Source organism: Salvelinus alpinus, chromosome 37 (assembly GCF_045679555.1).
Source record: "Salvelinus alpinus chromosome 37, SLU_Salpinus.1, whole genome shotgun sequence".
NCBI classification, from domain to species: domain Eukaryota; kingdom Metazoa; phylum Chordata; class Actinopteri; order Salmoniformes; family Salmonidae; genus Salvelinus; species Salvelinus alpinus.
In genome coordinates, this window is record NC_092122.1 from 16,725,190 (window position 1) to 16,748,406 (window position 23,217).

The following is a 23,217-nucleotide window of genomic DNA, read 5'->3' on the forward strand; positions in this document are numbered from 1 at the left end:
CGTCACAGCCATGCGCTTGAACTGCACATACAACACTGAGATCTACTGTAGCAAACCCCTGATTTCTACAATGTGCAGAGTGAGATAGTAGGTCTATGAAGTTTACTAGTTCCATCCAGTGGCTACTCACAACCGTTACACACCCTACTCCTGAAGAAATGTGGTAGGATGACAAACCATTACCATCTCATCCATTTAAATTAGGAATTATAACTTGTCCTGAAATCTATTTGATTTTACCTTCTGGCCTGGACTGAATGAACTTGAAATAGAATATTCTTCAATTTTGTATGAGCACTTTCATAAAGTTTGTATACAAATATATTTACAGTACATATGGTATAGTATTGCCATTACCCAATTGCTATTCATTATTACCCAATAATAGCTGTAACTCAAACCCTAATGTTGTTGTGGTTTGTAGTCTATATGTTCTAAGGAATAAGCCTAACGGTACATCTCATGTCAGAACATGTGGCACCCTCAGTCAAAGCACGAGGGCGCCACTTCTCTACGGATGCCACCAATAGGTTTAAAGTACCAGAAAATACCCAATGTTACCACATAATTTCCTATCAAATACCAGGTAAATACCAGTCAAAACAGCAGTGGTCGATAAAGTACCCAATTGTCCTACCTGAGTAAAAGTCAAGAGTGAAAGTCACCCAGGACAATACTACTTGAGTAAAAGTCTAAAAGTATTTGGTTTTAAATATACTTAAGTATCAAAAGCAAATGTAATTGCTAAAATATACTTAAGTATCAAAAGTAAAACTATTAATAATTTCAAAATCATTATATTAAGCAAACCAGACTGCACCATTTTCTTGTTTTTTAAATGTACTTACTGATAGCCAGGGGCACACTTCAACACTCAGACATAATTTACAAACAAACGCATGAGTGTTTAGTGAATCCGCCAGAGGCAGAAGGATAACCAGGGATGTTCTCTTCATAAGTGCGTGAATTGGACCATTTTCCTGTTCTGCTAAACATTCAAAATATAACAAGTACTTTTGGGTTTCAGGGAAAATGTGTTGAGTAAAAACTGAAAGTAGTCAAAAATATAAATAGTAAAGTACAGATACCCCCAAAAACTACTAAAGTAGAACTTTACACCACTGCAAAACAGTACTGCAAATGTTTTTGTGCTACAGATAAAATATGCCTACTCTACACATACAGAAGGGAGAATCATTGAGATATGATGCACTCATTACTCAAGCGCTAATAATTCATTGATATCAACAGGAAATGTGTCATTTCAGATTTGCATATCTCAAGTTGGGATTGAATAGTACACTAAACAGTGTGACATGACAGAGTTACACAGGAGTGTAAAACCTTCCCAGTATGAACAAAACAGAGGGAGAGAGCAAACCACCCACAGGGCATACACTGGTTGAATCAACGTTGTTTCCACGTCATTTCAATGAAACTTGGTTGAACCAACGTGGAATTGATGTCTGTGCCCAGTGGGCATTGTAAAGGGCAAACTTTCATGTAGTAAACATCAAGAAAACCCAGTTCTGTCAAGGGGAGCTCAGGTAGGTCACATCACAGACATGCATTAGCTGAAAAAAGAGAAAGTGGGAGTGTTCTATGATATGAAATGCACTGGATATATGGAAGTGTTTTCGATTCACTCTATTGTAGTGCTTTAATATAATGGAAATTCAATGGTAGCTATTTTCAGGGGCGCAACTTTGGTTTTAGAAGTGGGGGGGGCATGCTTTTTTTATCCAGTCGGACAAACACTCCAAACAGCCTACCCGACCGCTCGCAGGTGTCCGCATCTTCCTAAAGCACACCGTTGCCTCGTTTTGTATCACATTCCAATGATAAAATTGGGGGGGACAAAATGAAATTTCTGAATGTGGGGGAAACATGTCCCCCCCCCCTCCTGTCCCCAGTGAAAGTTGCACCCCTGGATATTTTGAATGATAAAACATTGAATTGCCTTGAAATGAAATGTAGGTATTCTGGAATAATTACCTTCTCTGTTATAAGGATCCTTATGCATTTGGGATCCAGATCCACCAAGACTCAAGTAAGCTTTATGCAGAAACAGCACTATGAAGTTATTTTCAGTTTATGTGAATGGAAATTACATCACTTGTAATTCTCAGAAATGCACCACTAATATATTTAGATGACATCAGTGTTTTCCCAGGAAGATTGCATCAAATGGGCTACCAACAACTATTTCAATGATTCAATAATTTTTTATTTAACCTTTACTTAACTAGGCAAGTCAGTTAAGAACAAATTCGTATTTACAATGATGGCTCCCGAATGGCGCAGCGGTCTAAGGCACTGCAACTCAGTGCTAGAGGCGTCACTACAGACCCTTGTTTGATTCCAGGCTGTATCACAACCGGTCGTGATTGGGAGTCCCATAGGGCGGCGCACAATTGGCCCAGCCTCGTCCGGGTTAGGGTTTGGCCGGGGTAGGCTGTCATTGTAAATAAGAATTTGTTTCTTAACTGGCTTACCTAGTTAAATAAAGGTTAAATAAAATGTAAATTAAAAAATAAAACCCCGGTCTAACCTGGATGACGCTGGGCCAATTGTGTGCCGCCCTATGGGACTCCTGATTACAGACCGTGATCAAACCCGGGTCTGTAGTGACGCCTCTAGCACTGCGATGCAGTGCCTTAGGCTGCTGAGCCACACGGGAGGCCATTCATACTCAGTCCATTCATACTGAATATTTCTGTTTTCTATCAAGGACATTTACACCAAGCACATGAAGTGTCAGTGACTCAATGTGTTAGTTTTCAATTTTCTGTTCACTTACTTATGGTTACAAAGCTAATGTGCTGCTACACTGCTAATGTTGAGAACCTTAACATTGGACTGACTGAGGGAAAAGTTGGCTTCAACAGTTACATGTATTACTTAGTTATTACAAATTAACACTTACAATCACCTGTCAACATGCCAATTTAACACACATGTACGTGTTGTAACGTGTGTATGTATTTAACAAAAATGGCCTAACATTTTGTTGTTGTTGTGTGATTGTTGTACATCATACAAATATGCTAACAGATCTCACAGGCTCATCATAGCATCCAGTCATTGACCAATAGGCACACATACTAAACATCTCTGAGTTGTCATTATTACAGAAGCCAGGCCTAAAGTCCGTGTGGTGGTAGCTCCCTGCCATTGCTGGGAAAATGTTCCCTTTTCTACTTAGGAGAAGAAAGCCCAAATGTGAATTGTTGTTTTCACATCAGTTTGCGGGCAATGTGTGTTTTAGGGAGAACTTCAAAACCAAAAAAGACACAGTTCAGAATATAGTACACTATGGCCATACTGTACTCTAATGTAAACTATGTAATTGCATGAGGAAATCATTTGTGAGTTGCTGTACACAAATGCTCGCCTTGTCTTGCCCCTTCATCAATGATATAACTGTCATGGAGGCAGAGTTTCATCCTACATGTTCCTCTAACTCCCCTACAGTTATGGTAATGTCAGCCAAGAGAACCGTTGTTGACATGGCTTTTCTGTTACAGTTAGCGAGACAGCACAATCTAAAATCAGATACAGCGCAAGCATCAAATCAAGAGTTGTTTGTTCTGTTCCTACAGTACAAACAGACTACAACACACAAAAGCATGAAATTTCATTTTTTTTTAATAAAGATCTTCTTTTCCTTTGTTGGCTGAGTGGCCTTTTGAAAGCGTTGCTAAAAGATACATTGGATGTAGCCTCACTTTTTATGGGACCACATTTCCATATAATAACCCTGAAAGGAATAACTTTTCTTTTCATCTACTTTATGGGTGGTTTGTAGCGTAGCTTATTGCTGACATTTTCCCTTTCACATGGATGGCAAATGAGCTGAGGTTTACTTAACGAGGCAATGTCAATGACCAAACAAACACTTTGCATTTAGTGAGCAAGAAAGCCTGGCATCTCTCTCAAACGTTGTTCTATTCCATGATTTAATATATTTAATTAATTCATACCTCTAAATATTGCAATACATTTGATAGCAAAAGGTTACCGTATGTTAGGAGAATGACAACTTTTGCATACATTCTGTGACAAATGAGAACAGCGTTACCCAGATAAATTAAACAAAAATCCTTCAGGTACATAGACAATTTTCATGACAAGTTTGATTCAAAACCTTTCTATATAATGCAAGACTGGCAGCATTGCTTGCATGGGAATGAGCTTGGCAATGGCAAAACATACTTAGCACACAGGAAATACAGCAGATACAACTAACAATATTCCTACCTGGAAAGTCAAGGACAAGACCATTGGTGAAAGGGCACAGGTCATGGTTGTAAAAACTAGGGATCAGATACTGTAGCTACTAGCTGGAGGTGACAAAATACCCAGGACATGACTAAAGGGGAGGACTGAGTCTTGGGAAATTGTAGTTTTACGTTCCATTTTACAAACATTCTATACCAAATGAAATACTGTACAATGAGTAGACTGAAAGCAGCTCCAAGTCCCTCGTTGTTTGCAGATCCCATGAAACCGCATAGGTGTCAACAATATGGCAGAAGCTCCCCAAAGCCCATTGAAAAGGCTAGATGAGGGCCTCCCGGGTGGCGCAGTGGTCTAGGGCACTGCATCGCAGTGCTAGCTGCGCCACCAGAGTCTCTGGGTTTGCGCCCAGGCTCTGTCGCAGCCGGCCGCGACCGGGAGGTCCGTGGGGCGACGCATAATTGGACTAGCGTCGTCCGGGTTAGGGAGGGTTTGCCCGGTAGGGATATCCTTGTCTCATCGCGCTCCAGCGACTCCTGTGGCGGGCCGGGCGCAGTGCGCGCTAACCAAGGGGGCCAGGTGCACGGTGTTTCCTCCGACACATTGGTGCGGCTGGCTTCCGGGTTGGAGGCGCGCTGTGTTAAGAAGCAGTGCGGCTTGGTTGGGTTGTGCTTCGGAGGATGCGTGGCTTTTGACCTTCGTCTCTCCCGAGCCCGTACGGGAGTTGTAGCGATGAGACAAGATAGTAATTACTAGCGATTGGATACCACGAGAAAAGGGGATTAAAAAAACATTTAAGAAAAGAAAAAGGCTAGATGGTGCCATCACCATTATTGCTTACATATATACGGCTCCTTCGGATCTGTAAACACAGAAGGGATGGGGGCTAGGGGTTCAGGTCAAACATGTATGTCCCATACATACAACTTTTATGAGGGCCTGATTACACAATTGAGTTAGAGTTCTCTGCACGAGACAACACAGCCTTAAAAACGGTCACAGATTTTAGTCCATCAGATTCCTTCTTCAGATACTTCAAATCACTAGGTTCCATCCTGATACTACATGTCTGTACAAGTCACATTTAGCTGTGGTATAACATTATACTGTGATCACGTAATACTCACAACACAGTTCGTAAAAAAAAAACAACAACCATAAAAACATGGATCTCTGGGCTTTGTCTATAAACATGTAGGTTTGGTACAGTGACCATTCAATTTGACGTGCCAAGTCACATTTGGATGCCAGTTACCTTGTCATCGGTGGGAATGGGAACCTACAGTAGTTAAATGTGTCCCCTAGAGAACTGTCAGTGGGGGGGGGATCTCGGCAATCAATTCCTGTCCACTCCATCACCTCAAAGTACGTGAACACACTTTTTAAAGCTTTATTCCATTACAGCCTAACGCTAAGATAAAATGAAGTGTTTTCTTTCTAAAAATGGTGTCTGCAAGATATAGCAGGTCTCTTGCACTGTTTCGAGATCATTCATGGATAAAAAAGCCTACTCATCTGACATGCATATATACTTAAATGAACATACAACATCAAGACAATGAAATGTAGGTCTTCTAAATGAATGTCAATATCCAAGTTAGTTCAATATATTAATACCAGCAGTAACATATCAGTCCCTTCCTCACCTTGAAAAACTCTATTCACAGTCACACCTGCAAAAATAACCGAGAACAACAATAGTATATAGGTCATGGGAGGCTTGGGGCTAGAGCTGGCTAGTTCCCAGACACTGATCAGGGTCGACTGACATCTTTGTCTGAATGCATCCATTCAACCTGCATATAATACATTAAGAATACATTTACAGTGTTCGCCCTGTTATGATCATTCATAATAGCGCATGGCACCTTATGACAGACTAGGAACCTGCAAGTAAGCATTTGGATGGACAGTGTATACCACGTGTATCCTCTAATAACATTAAATTATAGATCCATGAATGCCTACATAAAGCATTTCACACAGGTGTTTCACAGAATGTATTTTGTTTTGAACTATTTCTTTATCTGCAGGTTCATATGTATAAAACTTTGACATAAAGACACCAACTACTGTTTCCATATCTATCCACACAGTAGGTATAACATTAAAAAGCAGTCTGATCACTGTTATGCATTTTGAGAACCATGTTACAAACAGTCCATTTTGCATGGTGGGGCTTGAAGGACACACCCTGAAGGCTACGCAACGTGTTCTTCAATGACCTGCTCCAAGGCCCTGCTTCCATTCTTCAAAATGCCCTCTGTGGCTGCAGCGTCCATTACTGGGTGCTTGGCGCTGCATTTGTGGGGGTGCTCGCCCCCCGTTTCGAGGAAGGCCACCCTCTTTCCACCGGTGACCCTTCTGTCTGCGAGCTCCGCCTCCCTGGGATCTGCACAGAGGAGCATGGCACGCCCGCCGCACCCACCAACGCCCCCGGCCTTTCCACCATGGCAATGGCAGGGAGTGAGGTACAGGTAGAGGAGCACCAGGACAATGCTGACCACACAGGACGCCAGCGTGGTAAAGGCCGTGTTAAAATGCTCCCCGCCGCTGCTACGTTCCTCCCCGCTCTTGCCCAGTCCGCTGGGGTTACCTACGGAGACGGTGACCTCCAAAGTCTCGTTGGAGCTCCGGTGTCGCCCGCGGACTGCAACGCATGAGTAAGTCCCTGAATCCTCCCGGAGAGCCCCTCGGATCTCCAGGGTACCGTTGGTGAGGACCGTGAGGCGGCTGCTCTGACCGTTTGTTATGCCCAGTGCCGGGGATCCATCGCCCGGGGTCACCCAGAACACCATCAACCCTTCCCGGAGGGGGAGAGAAACACCAGGGCACGGCACCATAAGCCAATCGCCAGGCTCTGCCTGGTAAGACACTTCTACAGTTCCATGGAACCCACCCTGAGGGCTAGCAGAACAATTCAGCCACTCCTCCTGACCCAGGCTGCATGGATACTCCTCCCTGAAGTCTAGTAAGGGACGGTACTGCCTCCTCTCCCAGTACTCCAGCATGGCGCGCAGGGCACAGTCGCACACCAACGGGTTCCCCTGCAAATAGATGCCACCCTGCTGCCAGGTGGCCAGAGAGAGTAGGCTCTGCACGGGCACCTGCCTCACCATGTTCATCGACAAATCCAGGAAACGCAGACGTGGCAGAGCCACATTTCGCTGGTAGAGCTCCAGGGGGAAGGCAGCCAGTCTGTTCCCGCCCAGATACAGCCTTTCCAGGCTGCTCAGCCCCTGGAAGGCTCCCGCCATGGTCTGACTGATGCGGTTTCCAAACAGAAGCAGCACTTCCAGTTCCCCGAGCCCATGGAAGGCAGATGCGTTGAGCCGAGACAGCCCATTGGACGAGAGGTCCAGGTGGCGAAGATGAGGGGTGGGGGCGAAGGCGTCCGGTGCCAGATGGGTAATGGCGTTTTGACTGAGGACCAGCGTGGTCAGCCTGTCCAGACACCGGTCTGGCCAATTCAAAAGCAGAGCAGAGAGGACATTGTGGCTGAAGTCCAATCGGGTGACATAGCCTGGGAGGTCAGGGGGAACGGTTGACAGATTGCGACCACTGCAGGAGACGATGTCGCTGGCACACAGGCAGGGTGGTGGGCAGGCGGCCGTGAACGTCATACGGGACAGACACATGGACAGGAGGAATGCCAAGGTAACCCTAAAGCCATGTAAGTGCCCGTCAATGGACACACACAGCGGTTGTGGCACAACGGGACACATTCTACTGTTTGATGGCTGAGTCTCAGCTTGTTGTTGAAGAAGTTGCAAACATCTTATGAGCCACTCTTAAGCGTCCCATTCAAAAAGAGCTGAGAGAGAGAGCGAGAGACACACAGAGAGGGAGAGATGGGTATTGGCATCCGATAATGTCATATGACAGTGATTAACTTGTTTTCTCTGCAAAATAACCTTAATGCTACAGTCCTTAATTAAAACAATAAAAGCGGCCATCCCACCTCTGTTTTGGTAAAAAACTGAGGGATGGACATGGAGAAATGTAACCACTCTCAAATTCATAGACAGAGCTGTGGATGTAAGGACTGGTGATCCATTTAATTAGAATTATAGTTTTAACCATGTTTTGAGGCTTTACAGTGTTTGTTTACATTGTTTACAAACATTGGAGTAAAATATGTTTACATTTTGGGTTCTGATGGGGTTAGACAGTTGAACTAAACTCATGAGGGATTAGCTATTAAATTTGATAACCATCTGGTTTATGCTCGTTAAGAAGGCAATTTACAGTAGAATAGTACTAGTGAAACTGTTATTTTACCAGCTGAAAATTAGGCTATAAGGGAATAGATTGAGTCTCATAGAAAATACTCCCAGAGTGCTGCAGAACAAAAGAAAAGGTCCAAGCAATAGAAAGTTTAACATAACCACTTACATTTCCAAACGATGAAGATCCTCACAATAATGCGTCATCCTTTTTTCGTATTGTGACCATAACCAATGAACGTATTTCGCTCTCCTCTGGAACTGTTTTCATCTCACACAAGATGCCTAGGCTATATTCCGTTATAAGAAAAAAATGGAACCTATACTTCATACAATAAAATACACTTTCTAGTGTATTGTCATCTCCAAACAGACTCCAAAAGCGTTCAAATGAAAGCTGAGCTTTCAGGACTCAGGAAGCGTGTTGTTCAGTTCACCTTTTGTGGGAGCGGTTGCTCACAAAATAAATATGGCACATCGATAGTAGGCTTAGGCTATTAAACCAATTAGGCGACTTGTTTTCTCGCGTCCCCGACAAATTAAACCGTTGCTTGGATGCCACGGTGTGTCTTAGTAGGTTACGCTATTGCGCAGCATCAGTTGGTCTACAACCCTCAATTGATTTTATATATATACAACATGTGTAAACACAGAATTTGCAAATGAACATGTTTCATTTACAAATAAAACAATTGATACTGTAGGCTGATAGATGGACCTATTATTGATAATCAGGCTGCAACAATTGCATAATAATATTGGCATTGGCGTCATTGACTGAAATGTATACAAATATAAACGCAACATGTAAAGTGTTGGTTACATTTTTCATGAGCTGAAATAAAAGATCCCCAAAATGTTCCATTATGTACAAAAAGCTTATTTCTTTCAAATTTTGCGCACCAATTTGTTTACATCCCTGAAAGTGAGCCTTTCTCATTTGCCAAGTTAATCCATCCACCTGACAGGTGTGGCATATCAAGAAGCTGATTAAACAGCATGATCATTAAACAGGTGCACCTTGTGCTGGGGACAGTAAAAGGCCACTAAAATGTTTTGCCACACAACACAATGCCACAGATGTCTCAAGTTGAGGGAGCGTGCAATTGGCATGCTGACTGTAGGAATGTCCAACAGAGCTGTTGCCAGAGAATTGGATGTTCATTTCTCTACCATAAGACGCCGCCGTCATTTTAGAGAATTTGGCAGTACATCCAACCGGCCTCACAACTGCAGACCACGTATAACCACACCACTTACACATTCAGCTTCTTCATCTGTAGGATTGTCTATGGGGAGGGGGTGGGTGCTGAGGAGTATTTCTGTCTGTAATTATAGCCCTTTTGTGGGGAAAAACTCATTCTGATTGGCTGCGCCTGGCTTTCCTGTGGGTGAACATGGATCCCAAGTGGGTGGGCCTATGACCTCCCAGGGCCACCCATGGCTGTGCCCCTGCCCAGTTATGTGAAATCCATAGATTAGGGCCTAATGAATTTATTTCAATTGATTAATTTCATTTCATTCCATGAACTGTAACTCAGTAAAATCTTTGAAATTGCTGCATGTTGCGTTTATATTTTTGGTCAATATAGATAATCTTCTCCCGGGGTAGGTTAGCCTATGACATAGGGTTTCACACAAGTGTGTTAAAATCCATTTAATCAGTTTTATTTAGACACTCTTTAGTAAGTAATACTGAAAAGCTAAGTCTATTTGTCTTATTTGAATGATTTAAATAAAATATGGGGGAGAAATGGTGTTGGACATCCTTTTTAACTCACCTGCACATTCATTTTCTTTGTTCTTTCTTTGTTGCTCCTTTTACATACAATCCATTATGTACCATTACACTAAATATAATTTGAATAATGCAAGATCTTAAATCCCAGCAGTCTTTAAAATGACATTCAGGAGCAAAAGGTTTTCAATAGTTGTTTTTAATTCATTAAAAAAAGATTAATTGGAATATAATATTGGAATGGAATATAAATAATAACATTAAATAACATTGGAATATAACATTTAATAACTAACTTAACTAATTAACTCAGTGTAACGATGTGGCAACTCTCTTATGTTCTGATATTGCACAATTCTAATGTGTACATGTAGGTCACAAATAAAGCTATCCCTAGTAAAATTGGAGCACAACTCATGAGCCCACCTCCTGCACTGCTCGCACCTAATCCAGTGCCCACCTGTGACTGAAAACAGGGGGAGAGATGCCAATTGAATATCTCTCTCTTAAAAATGTAGATAGCTATCTAGCTATATGACATAAAATGCTGTGTAAAATAGCTAAAAGGCTATAAAGTTGCATTAACTGTAAAGTTGCATTATCAGTCACCAGCGGAAACATTTAGAACTGACATTAAGTTGTTCTCTTTTTTTATGTATTTTACCTCAGACGATCTGGTAGTAAGGTTGCTAGCTAGAACTCCTAGTAGCTTATGCTAATTAGCGAGCTGACTAGCATTTAATGCTAGTGAAGTTGCTAGCTAGCAAGTTAGCATAAACTAGCGCTAACTGGGCTAGCCATTGTCTAAATGAGCCACAGGGGTCGGTTACCCCCTAGTAGGGGGGAGAGTTGCCCCAACACACTCATCTTACATACTCAAAAATTATCAACACGCTTCTCTCTAAGCAAGTTGGTTATTTATCTTAAGGCTTTCCTACTTGTATATTTAACAAAAATATATAGATCTAACTTCATTGGAATATATCTACAACTTTTTTGAAATGTCCAAAAATGACCACAAAATCGTTTTGTTGAAATATCTCCAAAAGTTGTATTGACATGGAGGACATTTTTTGCAAGAACAATGACAGCCAGGGAAAATGTTCGAAAAATAATTTGGTGACATCTTGTGGTCTTTATGTGAATTAAGTGCTTGCGCAGTTACCCCAGGGGGCTACTAACCCAGGGGGCTACTACTACCATATTTACAATTATTGTTGCTAAAGGCTAATCAAATGTCATCATACAAGTCTAATCAAGAAATGTAGGCTATGAAATCATTACAGAAATCACTACAGATATTGATCAAATCCATAATCAGTAAGTGCAATCGAAGGTTTTTTCTTGAATTATGTAGGCACATCCCACTGGACACAAACAGTTCAACATCTAGTTTTGATTTATATTTGGTTGAGTTGTGAATTCAACAACAACAAAAAATTCACCATGTCATTGGATTTAGGTTAAAAGTTGGGCGAAAACACCCCGATATACCCTTATGTTGATGACTTTTGGAAAATCCAATCAGTATTCCACTCAACCAGTTTTTGCCCAGTGGGATGGTTCTTTGGCCAAACATGTTATTCATTGAAAGGATCCTGTGTTGACACAATTAGGTGGCCTATCCCATATCTCTCAAGTCTCCACTTTTTCAACCTTTGTTTAACTAGGCAAGACAGTTAAGAACAAATTCTTATTTACAATGACAGGCTAGGAACGACCTTGTTCAGGTGCAGAACGACAGATTTTTACCTTGTCAGCTCGGGGATTCGATCTAGCAACCTTTTGGTTACTTGCCCAACGCTCTAACCACTAGGCTACCTGCCGCCCCACTTATAAGGCCAATCCGCTGTTGAAACAATAACAAAGCGTCAACCCTGCCTCTGTTTTGGTAAAAAGCTGAGGTTTGAGCCTGGAGAAATTTAACCATTCAAATTCATAGACAGAGGACTGACCATACGTTACATCAAAGGTGTTGTTTTAATCATTAATGCCATGATTTAACTATGTTTTGAGGCTATACAGTGTTGAGGCGATACATTTACAATGTTTACAATCATTGTAGTAAAACCAGCTTATATTTTGGGTTCAGATGGGGTGAGACAGCTGAACTAAGCTCAGGAGGCATTAAGTTATATTCTTCAAGAATGGGTATATATAATTAATTTATGAGTCCAAAAAAAGATGCAGCAACTGCAGTTTGCCCCTCGTTCTACCCCTGAGCAAGGCAGTTAACCCAGTGTTCCCGGGCGACGATGACGTGGATGTCGATTAAGGCAGCCCCCCGGACCTCTCTGATTCAGAGGTTGGGCTAAATGCGGAAGACACATTTCAGCTGAATGCATTCAGTTGTACAACTGACAGTGGCCTATTTAAATCGGAATAGAGAGTAGCATGCTTATGGAAATCAGCATATGTCTTCTACCACAGTCTTTAGTGGAGAAGAATTTCAACAGACATCCACTGTAACAAACTGGTGCATTGAACTGTATTTAGCACCTGGAAAATGGAACAATAGATTGATTGTATAAGAAGATAATTATAGGCCTACAGTATATATTAATACAAAATAATCAACACTTGTCTACTTTGGATAAAACATAATATATTTCATAATTGAATATGAGGTACTCTTATTGTCACAACAAAGGACATACTGTATGCCATGTCTATTGAACAGCAGTGATTAGGCCTATCTGGCAATGTTTCAAGTCTTTTGGGACAATCGAAAGACCATGGAGCTTTAAATTCAGCCCATACCCCTGACTCATGTACCTCATTTCCTGTGACTGTGCTTCGAAAAGGTCCTTGCTGACATGACCAATGCCTGGTGGTGTTATATTGATGTTATATGCCTCCCTCAGGGTAGTGTTACCCACATATCCTATTAGGAATAACATTATATTAACAAATTCAGTGCATGGTAAAAATCTAACTTTGAAGGGTGTGATCAGCATAACCAATATGAAACACTTCTCACCCACCTAACAGCTTTTAGCATTGAATATAAAATATCTGCTTAGCTTGAATGATACAACCCATCCTACACAGATTCCCTCCCTAAATAGGACATGCTGTGAACCGTTGTAGGCAGTGGTGTAGTGGTGCCTGGAGAAGTAGATATACTCTAACTGTGAAAGAAATAAAAATCCAAATGGCCCACCCGGCAACGGAAAGGCGCCCTGTGTGAAAACTTCTATGAGAAACAGTGACATACACTCTGGATGACCTAAAATGCTAAAAATAAAAATAAATAATTGGAAGTTCTAAGTCACACTTGTCAAACTCATTCCACGGAGGACCGAGTGTCTGTGGGTTTTCGCTCCACCCTTGTACTTGATTGATGAATTAAGGTCACTAATTACAATAGTAAGGAACTCCCCTCACCTGGTTGTCTAGGTCTTAATTTAAAGGAAAAAACTAAAACCTGCAGACACTTGGCCCTCCTTGGAATGAGTTTAAACCTCCTCTTCTAAGTCCACAACAACAATGCTTAAACCACATCAGGAGACCAAAGAAATTGTTTTTTGATTGTAGTTACCCTTTTATTCAAGTGTGCAAGCACATAGCACTGTTGTTCGGTTAGCGGTGCTTCTATAGCACCTGAGATGGAGTTTTCAAAACAAATGGCCACTGGATTGATGCAAATAATCATGATATCATTCAGCCAGGTAGGCTACTTTGTAGCTGGTTAACATTTAATTGTTCTATTGGTTTTCTTTAAACTTTCTTCCATTGTCTTGCAACCAAAGGCATAATCCTAGTCATATTAGCAACCCATGATGTTGCATCTTTAGATCTCCCCTCTTTTAAAATGTCTAACGGATATTTAGATCTCTGTCCATGAAACTGCTCGCATATGCGGTGGGCATTTCAGAACAATGTTTTCCCGCAAATTGCATTTTGGAACAAGTAGGCCTCCCACCATGTAGCCTCTGCAGACTCACCAACAACTGGATGTTCAGTTTTGAGGGAAATAGAGCATGTGATGCAAAGTTTGGATGTTAACAAGGTGACGCTCCAGCTTAACTCCTCCTCCGCATGAACTGGATTGGTTGAACAGTGCAGAAGAGAACCTCCCCCGATAGCTTTTTCCCTTCTCGTCAAGAGCAGTATGTAGGGGATCTAGTTTTAGGCGTTTCTTTTACACCTGCTACATTAGGTTAAACTCCGTGTGCACATTGGTGCGCTTAAAATGTGAAGAAATAATTGTTTATCAACATTTTAAGATAAAATGGTCTGTTCCATCAGCATTATTATTTTATACAGCATATACTGTACCTCCACTACACTAGGCCTACTTTGATATGCATCGTGGGGATTCAAAAGTGAGTATACGTAATGCCCACTGAAAAATAAGTGGGTATAGGGGGTATACCTGCGTATACCCTCCACTACACCACTGACTGTAGGTTGATTTTTACCGTAACAGCCAAGACAAAATCTCCCTGTGTGAAGTTATATCATATAGCTTTGTTCAATCCATCACATAGCCTTTAAATGTACAATTAACTTTGTAGCTTTCAATGCTTTCCATAATGATTGTCTTAACTTTTCAGAGGTTTTGGACAATGTTACAAAGAGTTAAGGGTGAACTCCTTGCCCGCTGTAAACTTGAATGCAGCCTACATCCAAATCGCTGCTAGCTTGCCGGGCAATCAGATCAGATATTCATTTAGATCAATAGCAAAACAGGTCTTACTATATAGGTAAACTGGGAAACAGCATTTTTTATAGCAGGCCTCCATTTTGGATAAAGACAAGTTTGGTCACAACACCCATTGCATGTGCACCGGCGCACCTGACACCGTTGTAGCGTCACAAGTGATGCTTTAGGAAGCAGTGACAATAGTACCTGATAAAACTACAGAGCAGCTTGAGTCCATTTAATTCCCGCACCCAAAGTGAATTCAATTTCATTAGCCATACGGGAATTGAATGGGAGGCCTACAGGGTAATCCAGACTTCCTCTATAATCACTATGCACTTGTAATTATGAGCTTCCCATCCCGGACACCGTGACAGACACACTCTGCCTTAGGGACGGTTGTCATGGAAATCATCATCAAAGGGGATGGTCTCGAGAGCTCTGCAAAATGTCCAACCACCACGACACATTGAGGAGTGAATGACAGAAATGGGATGATTTACCCCAGACACCTGCTGCATTTACAGTCTGGTCACACTGAGGGGCGTCTCACTAATCTGAACCTGTATAACTTATCTTTTGTCAGATATAACAGCTTTTTGGAAGCCTTGTTATTTCAGATGAAGTTTTACCTTTTGTTTTTCAGAAATTCAAAACTTTGGTGATGCTGACTGTACAAATATGATAGAATTTCAGGGAAATCCTAATTTTTGACTGGACAGGACCTGATTCAAGAAATCTGTTTCTCAGTTGCCCAAAGAAAAATTATTTTTGCTGCCAAGAGGCATTCAGCGTTGGTTTCCACCTCACTCACTATCTTGGCAACAATGAGTACTTGGGTTCATATACTTGTTATTACAAATGTCAACAAACTAAACAAAAGTCTTGGCACATGGACTCACCAACTCGGATGACTAGACTCTTATGGATGACTCCTCAGGCTGGGTGAGCTCAATGCTCTGGCTGCAGTAGTGGGCCTTTAAAAACAAGTAACAATGGCATATGAAATGTTCTTCCTTCAGCAAATCCACAGAGTACGTACATGTACATGGAAAAGTCAATGAAGTGGAATTAGTTGTGAGGAGTTCCTCCAAAGGAACCGTACTAGCTATAGTAAAACATGGGTTTTCCATCAAGGCTCACATCAACACCATCATCCCAGACACCCTGAACCAACTCCAATTCGCATACTGCCCCAACAGATCTACAGATGACACAATCTTTACTGCACTCCACACTGCCCTTTCCCACCTGGACAAGAGGAACACCTATGTGAGAATGCTGTTCATTGACTACAGCTCATCGTTCAACACCATAGTGCCCTACAAGCTTGTCAATAAGCTAAGGACCCTGGGACTGAACACCCCCTCTGAAACTGGATCCTGGACTTCCTGACGGGCAGCCGCCACGTGGTGAGGGTAGGCAACAACACATTCGCTACGCTGAACCTCAACACGGAGGCCCCTCAGGGTTGTTCTTAGTTCCCTCCTGTACTCTCTGTTCACCAACAACTTTGTGGCCGCACATGACTCCAACACCATCATTAAGTTTGCAGACGACACAACGGTGGAAGGCCTGATCACCGACTTTGATGAGACAGCCGATAGGGAGGAGGTCAGAGAACTGGCAGTGTGGTGCCAGGACAACAACCTCTCCCTCAACGTCAGCAAGACAAAGGAGATGATCGTGGACTACAGGAAACGGAGGGCCCAGCACACCCCGTTCACATTGACGGGCTGTAGTGGAGCGGGTCGAGAGCTTCAAATTACTTGGTGTCCACATCACTAAGGATCGATCATGGTCCACATTCATGAAGAGGGCACGACAACGCCTCTTCCCTCTCAAGAGGCTGAAAAGATTTGGCATGGGTCCGCAGATCCTCAAATTGTTCTACAGCTGCATCCCCAAGCCATAAGACTGCTAAATAGTTAGTTATATAGTTAGCCAAATAGCTATCTATATATATTGACGCTTTTTGCAATAACTTTGACTCATTACATAAGCTGCTGCTAATGTTTATTATCTGTCACTTATTCTTAGTTATACTATATGTACATATCTACCTCAAATTACCTCGTACCCCTGTACATCGACTTGGTACTGGTGCTCTGTGTATATAGCCCAAGTTATTGTTACTCACTGTGTATTTATTATTAAGTGTTTTACTTTACTATTATTTCTCAAAATTTCTTTATCTCTGCATTGTTGGGAAGGGCCTGTAAGTAAGCATTTCACTGTTAGTTTACAAAGGATGTGGTGAATAAAAATGTATTTGGTTTATGCTTCCGATGCTTATGGTCTCCCAAGTTGTCCCTCTTTAAACACTTGACCAAATACTCCGTCCCTACATCAAAGTGGCCAAATACTCCTTCCCTAAATCAAACTGCCCACCATCTTTACCACCTGGCTCTCCTTCTTCTTCCTCTTCCTGTGTAACACTTTTTATCGTCCATGCCAAAGAAACCAAACGTCAATCAAGCCTGATTGATTGCACCTGCTGCTCATTCCTGGTACAGAGTGATTAAAGTTAGTAAACAGGACTTATTTGTGGAGGAACGTAACTGTTTTTCTGGTTTATTTGTGATGTTTTATTGGTGCTTCCCATGACTGTTTTTTTGTATTTTAATGTGTGTGTATAATGTGTATATGTATGTTGTATTACACAGGGCACATCTTCCCTGTTAAAATAAAGGTACAAATAATAGTTTAAAAAACATTCAGCGAGAAGGAGATGTATGTTTGGAAAGTAAACAAGTAAATTAACAGGTTAGTTTAGCAGGAGATTGTGAAACCGGTGTAGACAAATACATTAAAGAGTTGTTATGATGGGTCTGCATTAGCACATTTAGCCAGATCTATAATATGATATTTATTCACTTAGATTTCTTACATGCCTCCTCTGAAAGCTTTCACGTTTGGCATTTGACCATAATCTCTAAATGATATTCAGTTACATGTGCGAGAAAAGGTCAAACATGATTGGCTATGAAACTATTAAGCAGCATTTCAAAATGTCTGACTGAGAGACGCAGCACACACTCAATTATTGTTGATTTACTAAATATGGAACTAATTTCATCATTCGTTTTTTGCATCAATTTATAACAGTACCATGTGTTCTTTCAGAATGAATTCATTTGTACGGTCGGTGGACCTATTAAAGTGAGGGGAATAAGACTCTTGTTGTGACATTATTTCCTAGAACAGAACTGGTAAATGGTGCCATAACATTTCATATAAATAGAAATGGGTTCCATGGACAAGTCAATAAATAGAATGTGGTACCTTTGACCCAGTTTCTTGTGTGGGGAAGGTGAAAAGTGGTGCACTGTTGACATAATTGCCACTTTCACAGGGACAAGCGCCAACAGATTTACCCTTAAAAATGATCCCTTTCAACGTATTGGGTGCACGCAGCAGGTCACGGTTTTGGACAGGATGAGAGTAGCTTTCCACATCATCAACCGTGTTATTAGACTACATTATTATCTATCCGCTGTTACAAGGGTTGTAGACGCACCTAAGTGTGTGTGTGTGTGTGAGATGGAACAGGCTGCTGTGTCGCTCCAGGCAACCAGTGAGTGGTTCTTTCTCTCCCTGTAGCAGGGACAGAGGAAGACAGTCATACATCTAATCTGTTTGTGCAAACAGCCTGCAAGGAGGGCTCTTTATCAGCAACATTAGGACCGACAGCTAGGACCCTGACATTCAAGGACATGCACCATGGCACTGTCGCCACGGGAGTGCTGAAATCATTTATGACATATGATAAAAATACAAGACCATGTTAGAAACCAACACACATCAGTTGTGTGTTGGTGCTTTCTGTTGCTCAAAGGGCCTATGAATTATTCTGGCAAAGCTCTCACTGGGGTTGGGAAATGCCTGAGGGACCATCACTATGTGACTCAGGTGTGCTAGAGCTTTTTCACCCTCACATTGAAGTTCTGGATCCTGACAAAATAGCTCTTACCCGTGAGCCTTGATCTTGGGGTATACAAATTTGACCATTATCAAACCCAAGTTGTCTGTGGTAGCCCACCAAGCTAAAGCCTTAGAATTAGCTCTAGGAGCTGACATGGGTTTTCAGGTATCAGGCATGGTTGATCGTTAGGCAAGAAAAATTAAAGGAACCACATAAAGCAGGGAGTCTCTTCAATTAAAATCTGAAAGTCTATATTTGAGAACTTCTATTAAATGTTATTGAACACCAATAGGTCTGGGTATAACATTATGAGACATTGTGCTTGATGTCTGAATCGTGGCTGAGACAGACTGGATAGGCAGACTGAATAGTCCTGCATGCAAAAGTATTAGAAAATGAGTTAGAATGGATTCATTAAAAAGACTAGAGAGGGATACAAATAAAAAAAATAAAAAACCCAGACGGGCCAAGGAACACTGGTCCCCGGTCTGAACGAAATGGATGAAAATTAAAATGAAGTTTTACATCCCCATCAGACAGTAGCCTGGACATAGAATGAATGAATAGATTATATTTCTATTTGACATAGCTGCCAAAATACAGGATACGAGGCCATGGCTGATATGATCGCAGATTCCTAGGATAGCCTTATGCAACTCAAAGCCGGTGTCAGGGATAATCCTCTTAGAGGAGAAAATTTGCCTTAATAGAAAACAAACACGCCATGTTTCCCCTCTCCTGTTTTTAATCATCAAAATGGAAAGTTTACGTGTGGATGGGCACCCTGCGCTAACTCCTCCACCACACCACAGTAATCCACCCTGAAGGACATGGCACAGGACTACACAGAACTTGCAACCTCCAATTTGTAGTGATGTGCATCATGTACAAGCAATTTTTTATTTTTACATCTGCACAGCAGATTACAAGCATTTTGCAAGGGTCAGGAGGATTAAGCATTTTGAATATAGAAAATGGAACAATATGGAAAAGTTATGAAGCTAAAAACAATGTAGAAAGACACCCTTATAGATACGGTGGTTATTAGAGGATTAGTACATCCATGTATTATTATGTAAGCTACATCTCAACGACTCAGATGCTAATGTGATTTCCAACAGCTTCCAGCTCCACATGTAACAGTTCCAGTCAAGGTCAGACAGTTAGACTAAGAAGGGATACTCTATGTAACCTCAGAATTGCTTTATAATGCTAACACAATATGACCATAGACAACATACTGAAAAAGTGGTTTTCATATAACATACAGAATGATTTGGAACTTCCCAGTGGAATTACAAAGCCATTTTCTCAGGCTTCCAGGGTCAAGACAGTTGCAAGATGGTTGTGATTCCGTTGTCAAGACAATCAACTTCCAACCAAAATGCTGTCTCTCTTCAATGACATTCAGCCAAGACATTTCCCCCCAACAATCTATTGTGTATTTTGTGCTCAAACAGGAACATCCAATTTCTGCTTGAATCCAGCCCTGTGGTTGCTGCTGAAAAAGCCCTTTCAGTGTGCTCTGTGTGCCAACATGACCTTGACTGGCCACTTCAGCCATCTTCTTGTTTTGTCTTATTAGACCCCTGAACCTCAATCATGAATAGGAGCTGTCACAGTTTTAAATGACATCTTATCCTCAATGTAACTGTTACCTATCACAGAAAGGGATAACAAGCTAGTTCACCTTGATAGGCTGTTGTAGCGCCAGATGTGTGAAACAAGTCTGACAATTCCTACGGATATGAAAGAAAGCGGTCGATATTGAGGCGGTGCTTGGGGAACCAACTGTTGCCCTTGGCAAAATGTGTATTAATATTATATAGACATGTAGACACTGAGAATTATATAAACGTACGGGAGAAAGCTGCCAAGCTTTAAGTATTTGACAGATATTTTATACCAATAATGGTGTAAACCAAACAAGAATTCCTCCAGGAGCACAAAAACACTCTACAATGTCCCCGCCATCATTGTATTTCCCCTAAAATAAACATAAATGAAGATACTTCTCATCTTGAAAGTATCAGAACATGACTGTGTTTATCTTTGGACACCTGACAAAAAATGTGAGAACTAACTGTACACCTACCTATTCCCTTCTCTCTCTCATTGTTTTGAGGCCTGTGGCTGCATCAGAAGATAGGTGTATTGGCGCCCCTTGGTGGCCAAGTAGGGAAATGCAGAGAGGAATCAGGTGTTACCACACTAGACACTAGAGGCAGACAGTAGCTGCAGTTACAGTTACTTGGTGGGCAGCCTCTAAACGTGCTGGAAGAGACATCAGTGTTTGTGATGTATACTGTGTTCTGACAACCTGACCTACCCGCTAAGGACGTGCTAACCTCCATGTAGATTCTCATAGTGGCACATTCTGTCAGATGGAAACATGTTGAGACGGTTTTAAAATGACATCAAAGTGCACATGGGACAATTACAAAACCGGTTTGTAATAAATATGAATTTTTATTAGTCTTGTTATTAGTATCCATTGTAAAGGAAGGCATTGGATGTTTGAGCAGTCTGTGTCCACTAACACAGATCTGATGGAACATCGTTTCAAAATAACATCTTATTGCAGCACACAATGTAAGCAGAGAACATGGCCGAAGGTTCACAACCTTGTGAAAGCAATTGATCATGATTTCTCATGAGTTTTGTCCTCAAAATAAAAAGGCTAGGATTGTAAACAGGGTTTGTCATTCAACTGCACGGATGACAGAATATTTTTTTAAGTTGTGACAATAGAAAAGCAAAAGTTTGTTTTTTGTGTTTCTTTGAAATCTACATTCAGGTTTTGAAGAAATGTACAGTTGTGAGTCCAAAGTGGAAGGAGCAATCTGGAAAAAAGTAGTAAACCCATTGTCAAATGTTCCAATGTATGTCCTCTTTTTCCCCCTCACCCACTGGCCTCTCGGATTCAGAATGACGTACAGTACGTTTGAACACCAAGGCGAGGAGCATGCTGACGGTCCTCTTGGGGGCGCTCACCTGGTCCAGTGGGAGACGCAGACAGGCAGGACAGTCCCTGGCGTGCATGCAGCCAGTTCTCTGTCATTCCCACACACAACGCCACCGAGCAAAAATGGACACCAGCATGACCTGTGGAGTCATAGAGAGAGCGTCAGTAGATGATCACAACAGTAGTGGAACTTCTAGACAACAGGAACAAAAGGGACATTACTTATTTCACTTCCTTGCACAACCTGGTCCCTTGTCGTCCCGTGCTTCAATTGGCAAATCTTACTTCGATAGCTGATGTGTGTTGAGCGTTCAGGCATAAAATGACAGCTGTGCTTCACCCAGATGAGTGGTGCTACACATTGGTCATGCAGGCGCGTTATCCTTCCTATATATAAATGTAATTCCTATGCGCCACACTCTGCAGCCTGCAAACTGTTATAGATTGCCTGTCAGTATTCCGTGCTGGTCCCTTCAGTGCAGTGTAGTTATTTATCACCTGCTTGTGCATTCAGGGCAATGCGTTATGATGGGCCCTGTAATTCTTCTTCTTCTCGTTCTTCTCCTTCTGCAGTCTCTCTAGCTCGGCCTCGTACATCATCTCCTGGATCAGGTACTTCTCCCGCCGCATGCGGTCACGCAGGTCCTTGGGCAGGTCTGGGATCAGGTAGGCGATCAGGTTCTTGATGGTGAAAACCATGTGCTACAAAAGAACACAACACCAATAGTACAGAAATTACAGACTGTCATCTCGGCTGAATATTGTGTTACGGTTTTGTTGAATGGAATGAATTGTACAAACTAACCTCGAAGACTATGATGAAGGCCAGCCGTGCGGCCAGGACATGCCAGAACTGCAGCGTGTAGGAGTATGGTTCACCGGGCGAGTCCGGGGGCTCTCTGTAGTCACGGTACCTGGGGGGTCAAACACAGGGTCGAAAGGTCAAAGGTTATGACTTTTGTGTTCAAACAAGCACAAGCATACCAAGACTCTCTTTGGTCACCAAACCTACCTGCAGTACTTCACTGCTTCTCCAAACATATCCGATCCATCTGTCCTGGGCACCGAAGTGTTCTCAAAATCAGACACTCTGAACATCGATAGACTGGCATTTACATATCCCATCATGCACCTGGACAGGAAACAATAAAATGTCAGTGCTTTGACATTGTGATGCAGGACAATGTCGCTGCCCTCTATTACTAGCCATAATAATGTCAAAGGCAGACACTTTGCCTGTGTGGTCACTGTGGTCAGGCTCGCTCACCTCTCCCCGGCCCGGCCCTGCCCGGCACACGGTCCGTACTTGTATGCATAGACAAGGCGTGGGATGAAGTCAGAGGTGACAGCGATGACAAAGGCGTTGGTGATGACGGACAAGATACCGATGCCCTCCAGAATGCCGTACCAGATCCCTGGAGAGAAAATAAAATTATGTTCTTGCTCCGATGCAAATTATTTATTACAGTTCACCAG

The 23,217-nt window shown here is 42.1% G+C and overlaps 2 protein-coding genes across 4 annotated transcripts in view; both read right to left on the minus strand.

Moving 5' to 3' along the window:
- Positions 1-3,441: 3,441 nt before the first annotated feature.
- Positions 3,442-8,993, minus strand: LOC139565906 (amphoterin-induced protein 2-like). Its single transcript, XM_071386551.1, has 2 exons — positions 8,635-8,993; positions 3,442-8,053 (listed from the first exon to the last, which is right to left on the minus strand). The coding sequence occupies exon 2, from the start codon at positions 7,962-7,964 to the stop codon at positions 6,441-6,443; it is 1,524 nt and encodes a 507-aa protein (XP_071242652.1). The 5' UTR covers positions 7,965-8,053; positions 8,635-8,993; the 3' UTR covers positions 3,442-6,440.
- Positions 8,994-19,641: 10,648 nt separating this feature from the next.
- Positions 19,642-23,217, minus strand: part of LOC139565949 (anoctamin-4-like) — a 47,879-nt gene continuing 44,303 nt past the window's right edge. For all 3 annotated transcript variants that reach the window (XM_071386659.1, XM_071386660.1, XM_071386661.1), the window contains 5 exons: positions 23,009-23,156; positions 22,754-22,873; positions 22,547-22,655; positions 22,240-22,443; positions 19,642-21,881 (listed from right to left, as the gene is read on the minus strand). In XM_071386659.1, coding sequence (XP_071242760.1) covers positions 22,252-22,443; positions 22,547-22,655; positions 22,754-22,873; positions 23,009-23,156 — 569 coding nt within the window. In that variant the 3' untranslated portion in view covers positions 19,642-21,881; positions 22,240-22,251. The remainder of the gene's footprint in view (positions 21,882-22,239; positions 22,444-22,546; positions 22,656-22,753; positions 22,874-23,008; positions 23,157-23,217) is intronic.

Coding starts and splice junctions, on each gene's coding strand:
- LOC139565906 (XM_071386551.1), bottom strand. CDS start 7,964: ATGTGTCCCGTTGTGCCACAACCGCTGTGTGTGTCCATTGACGGGCAC.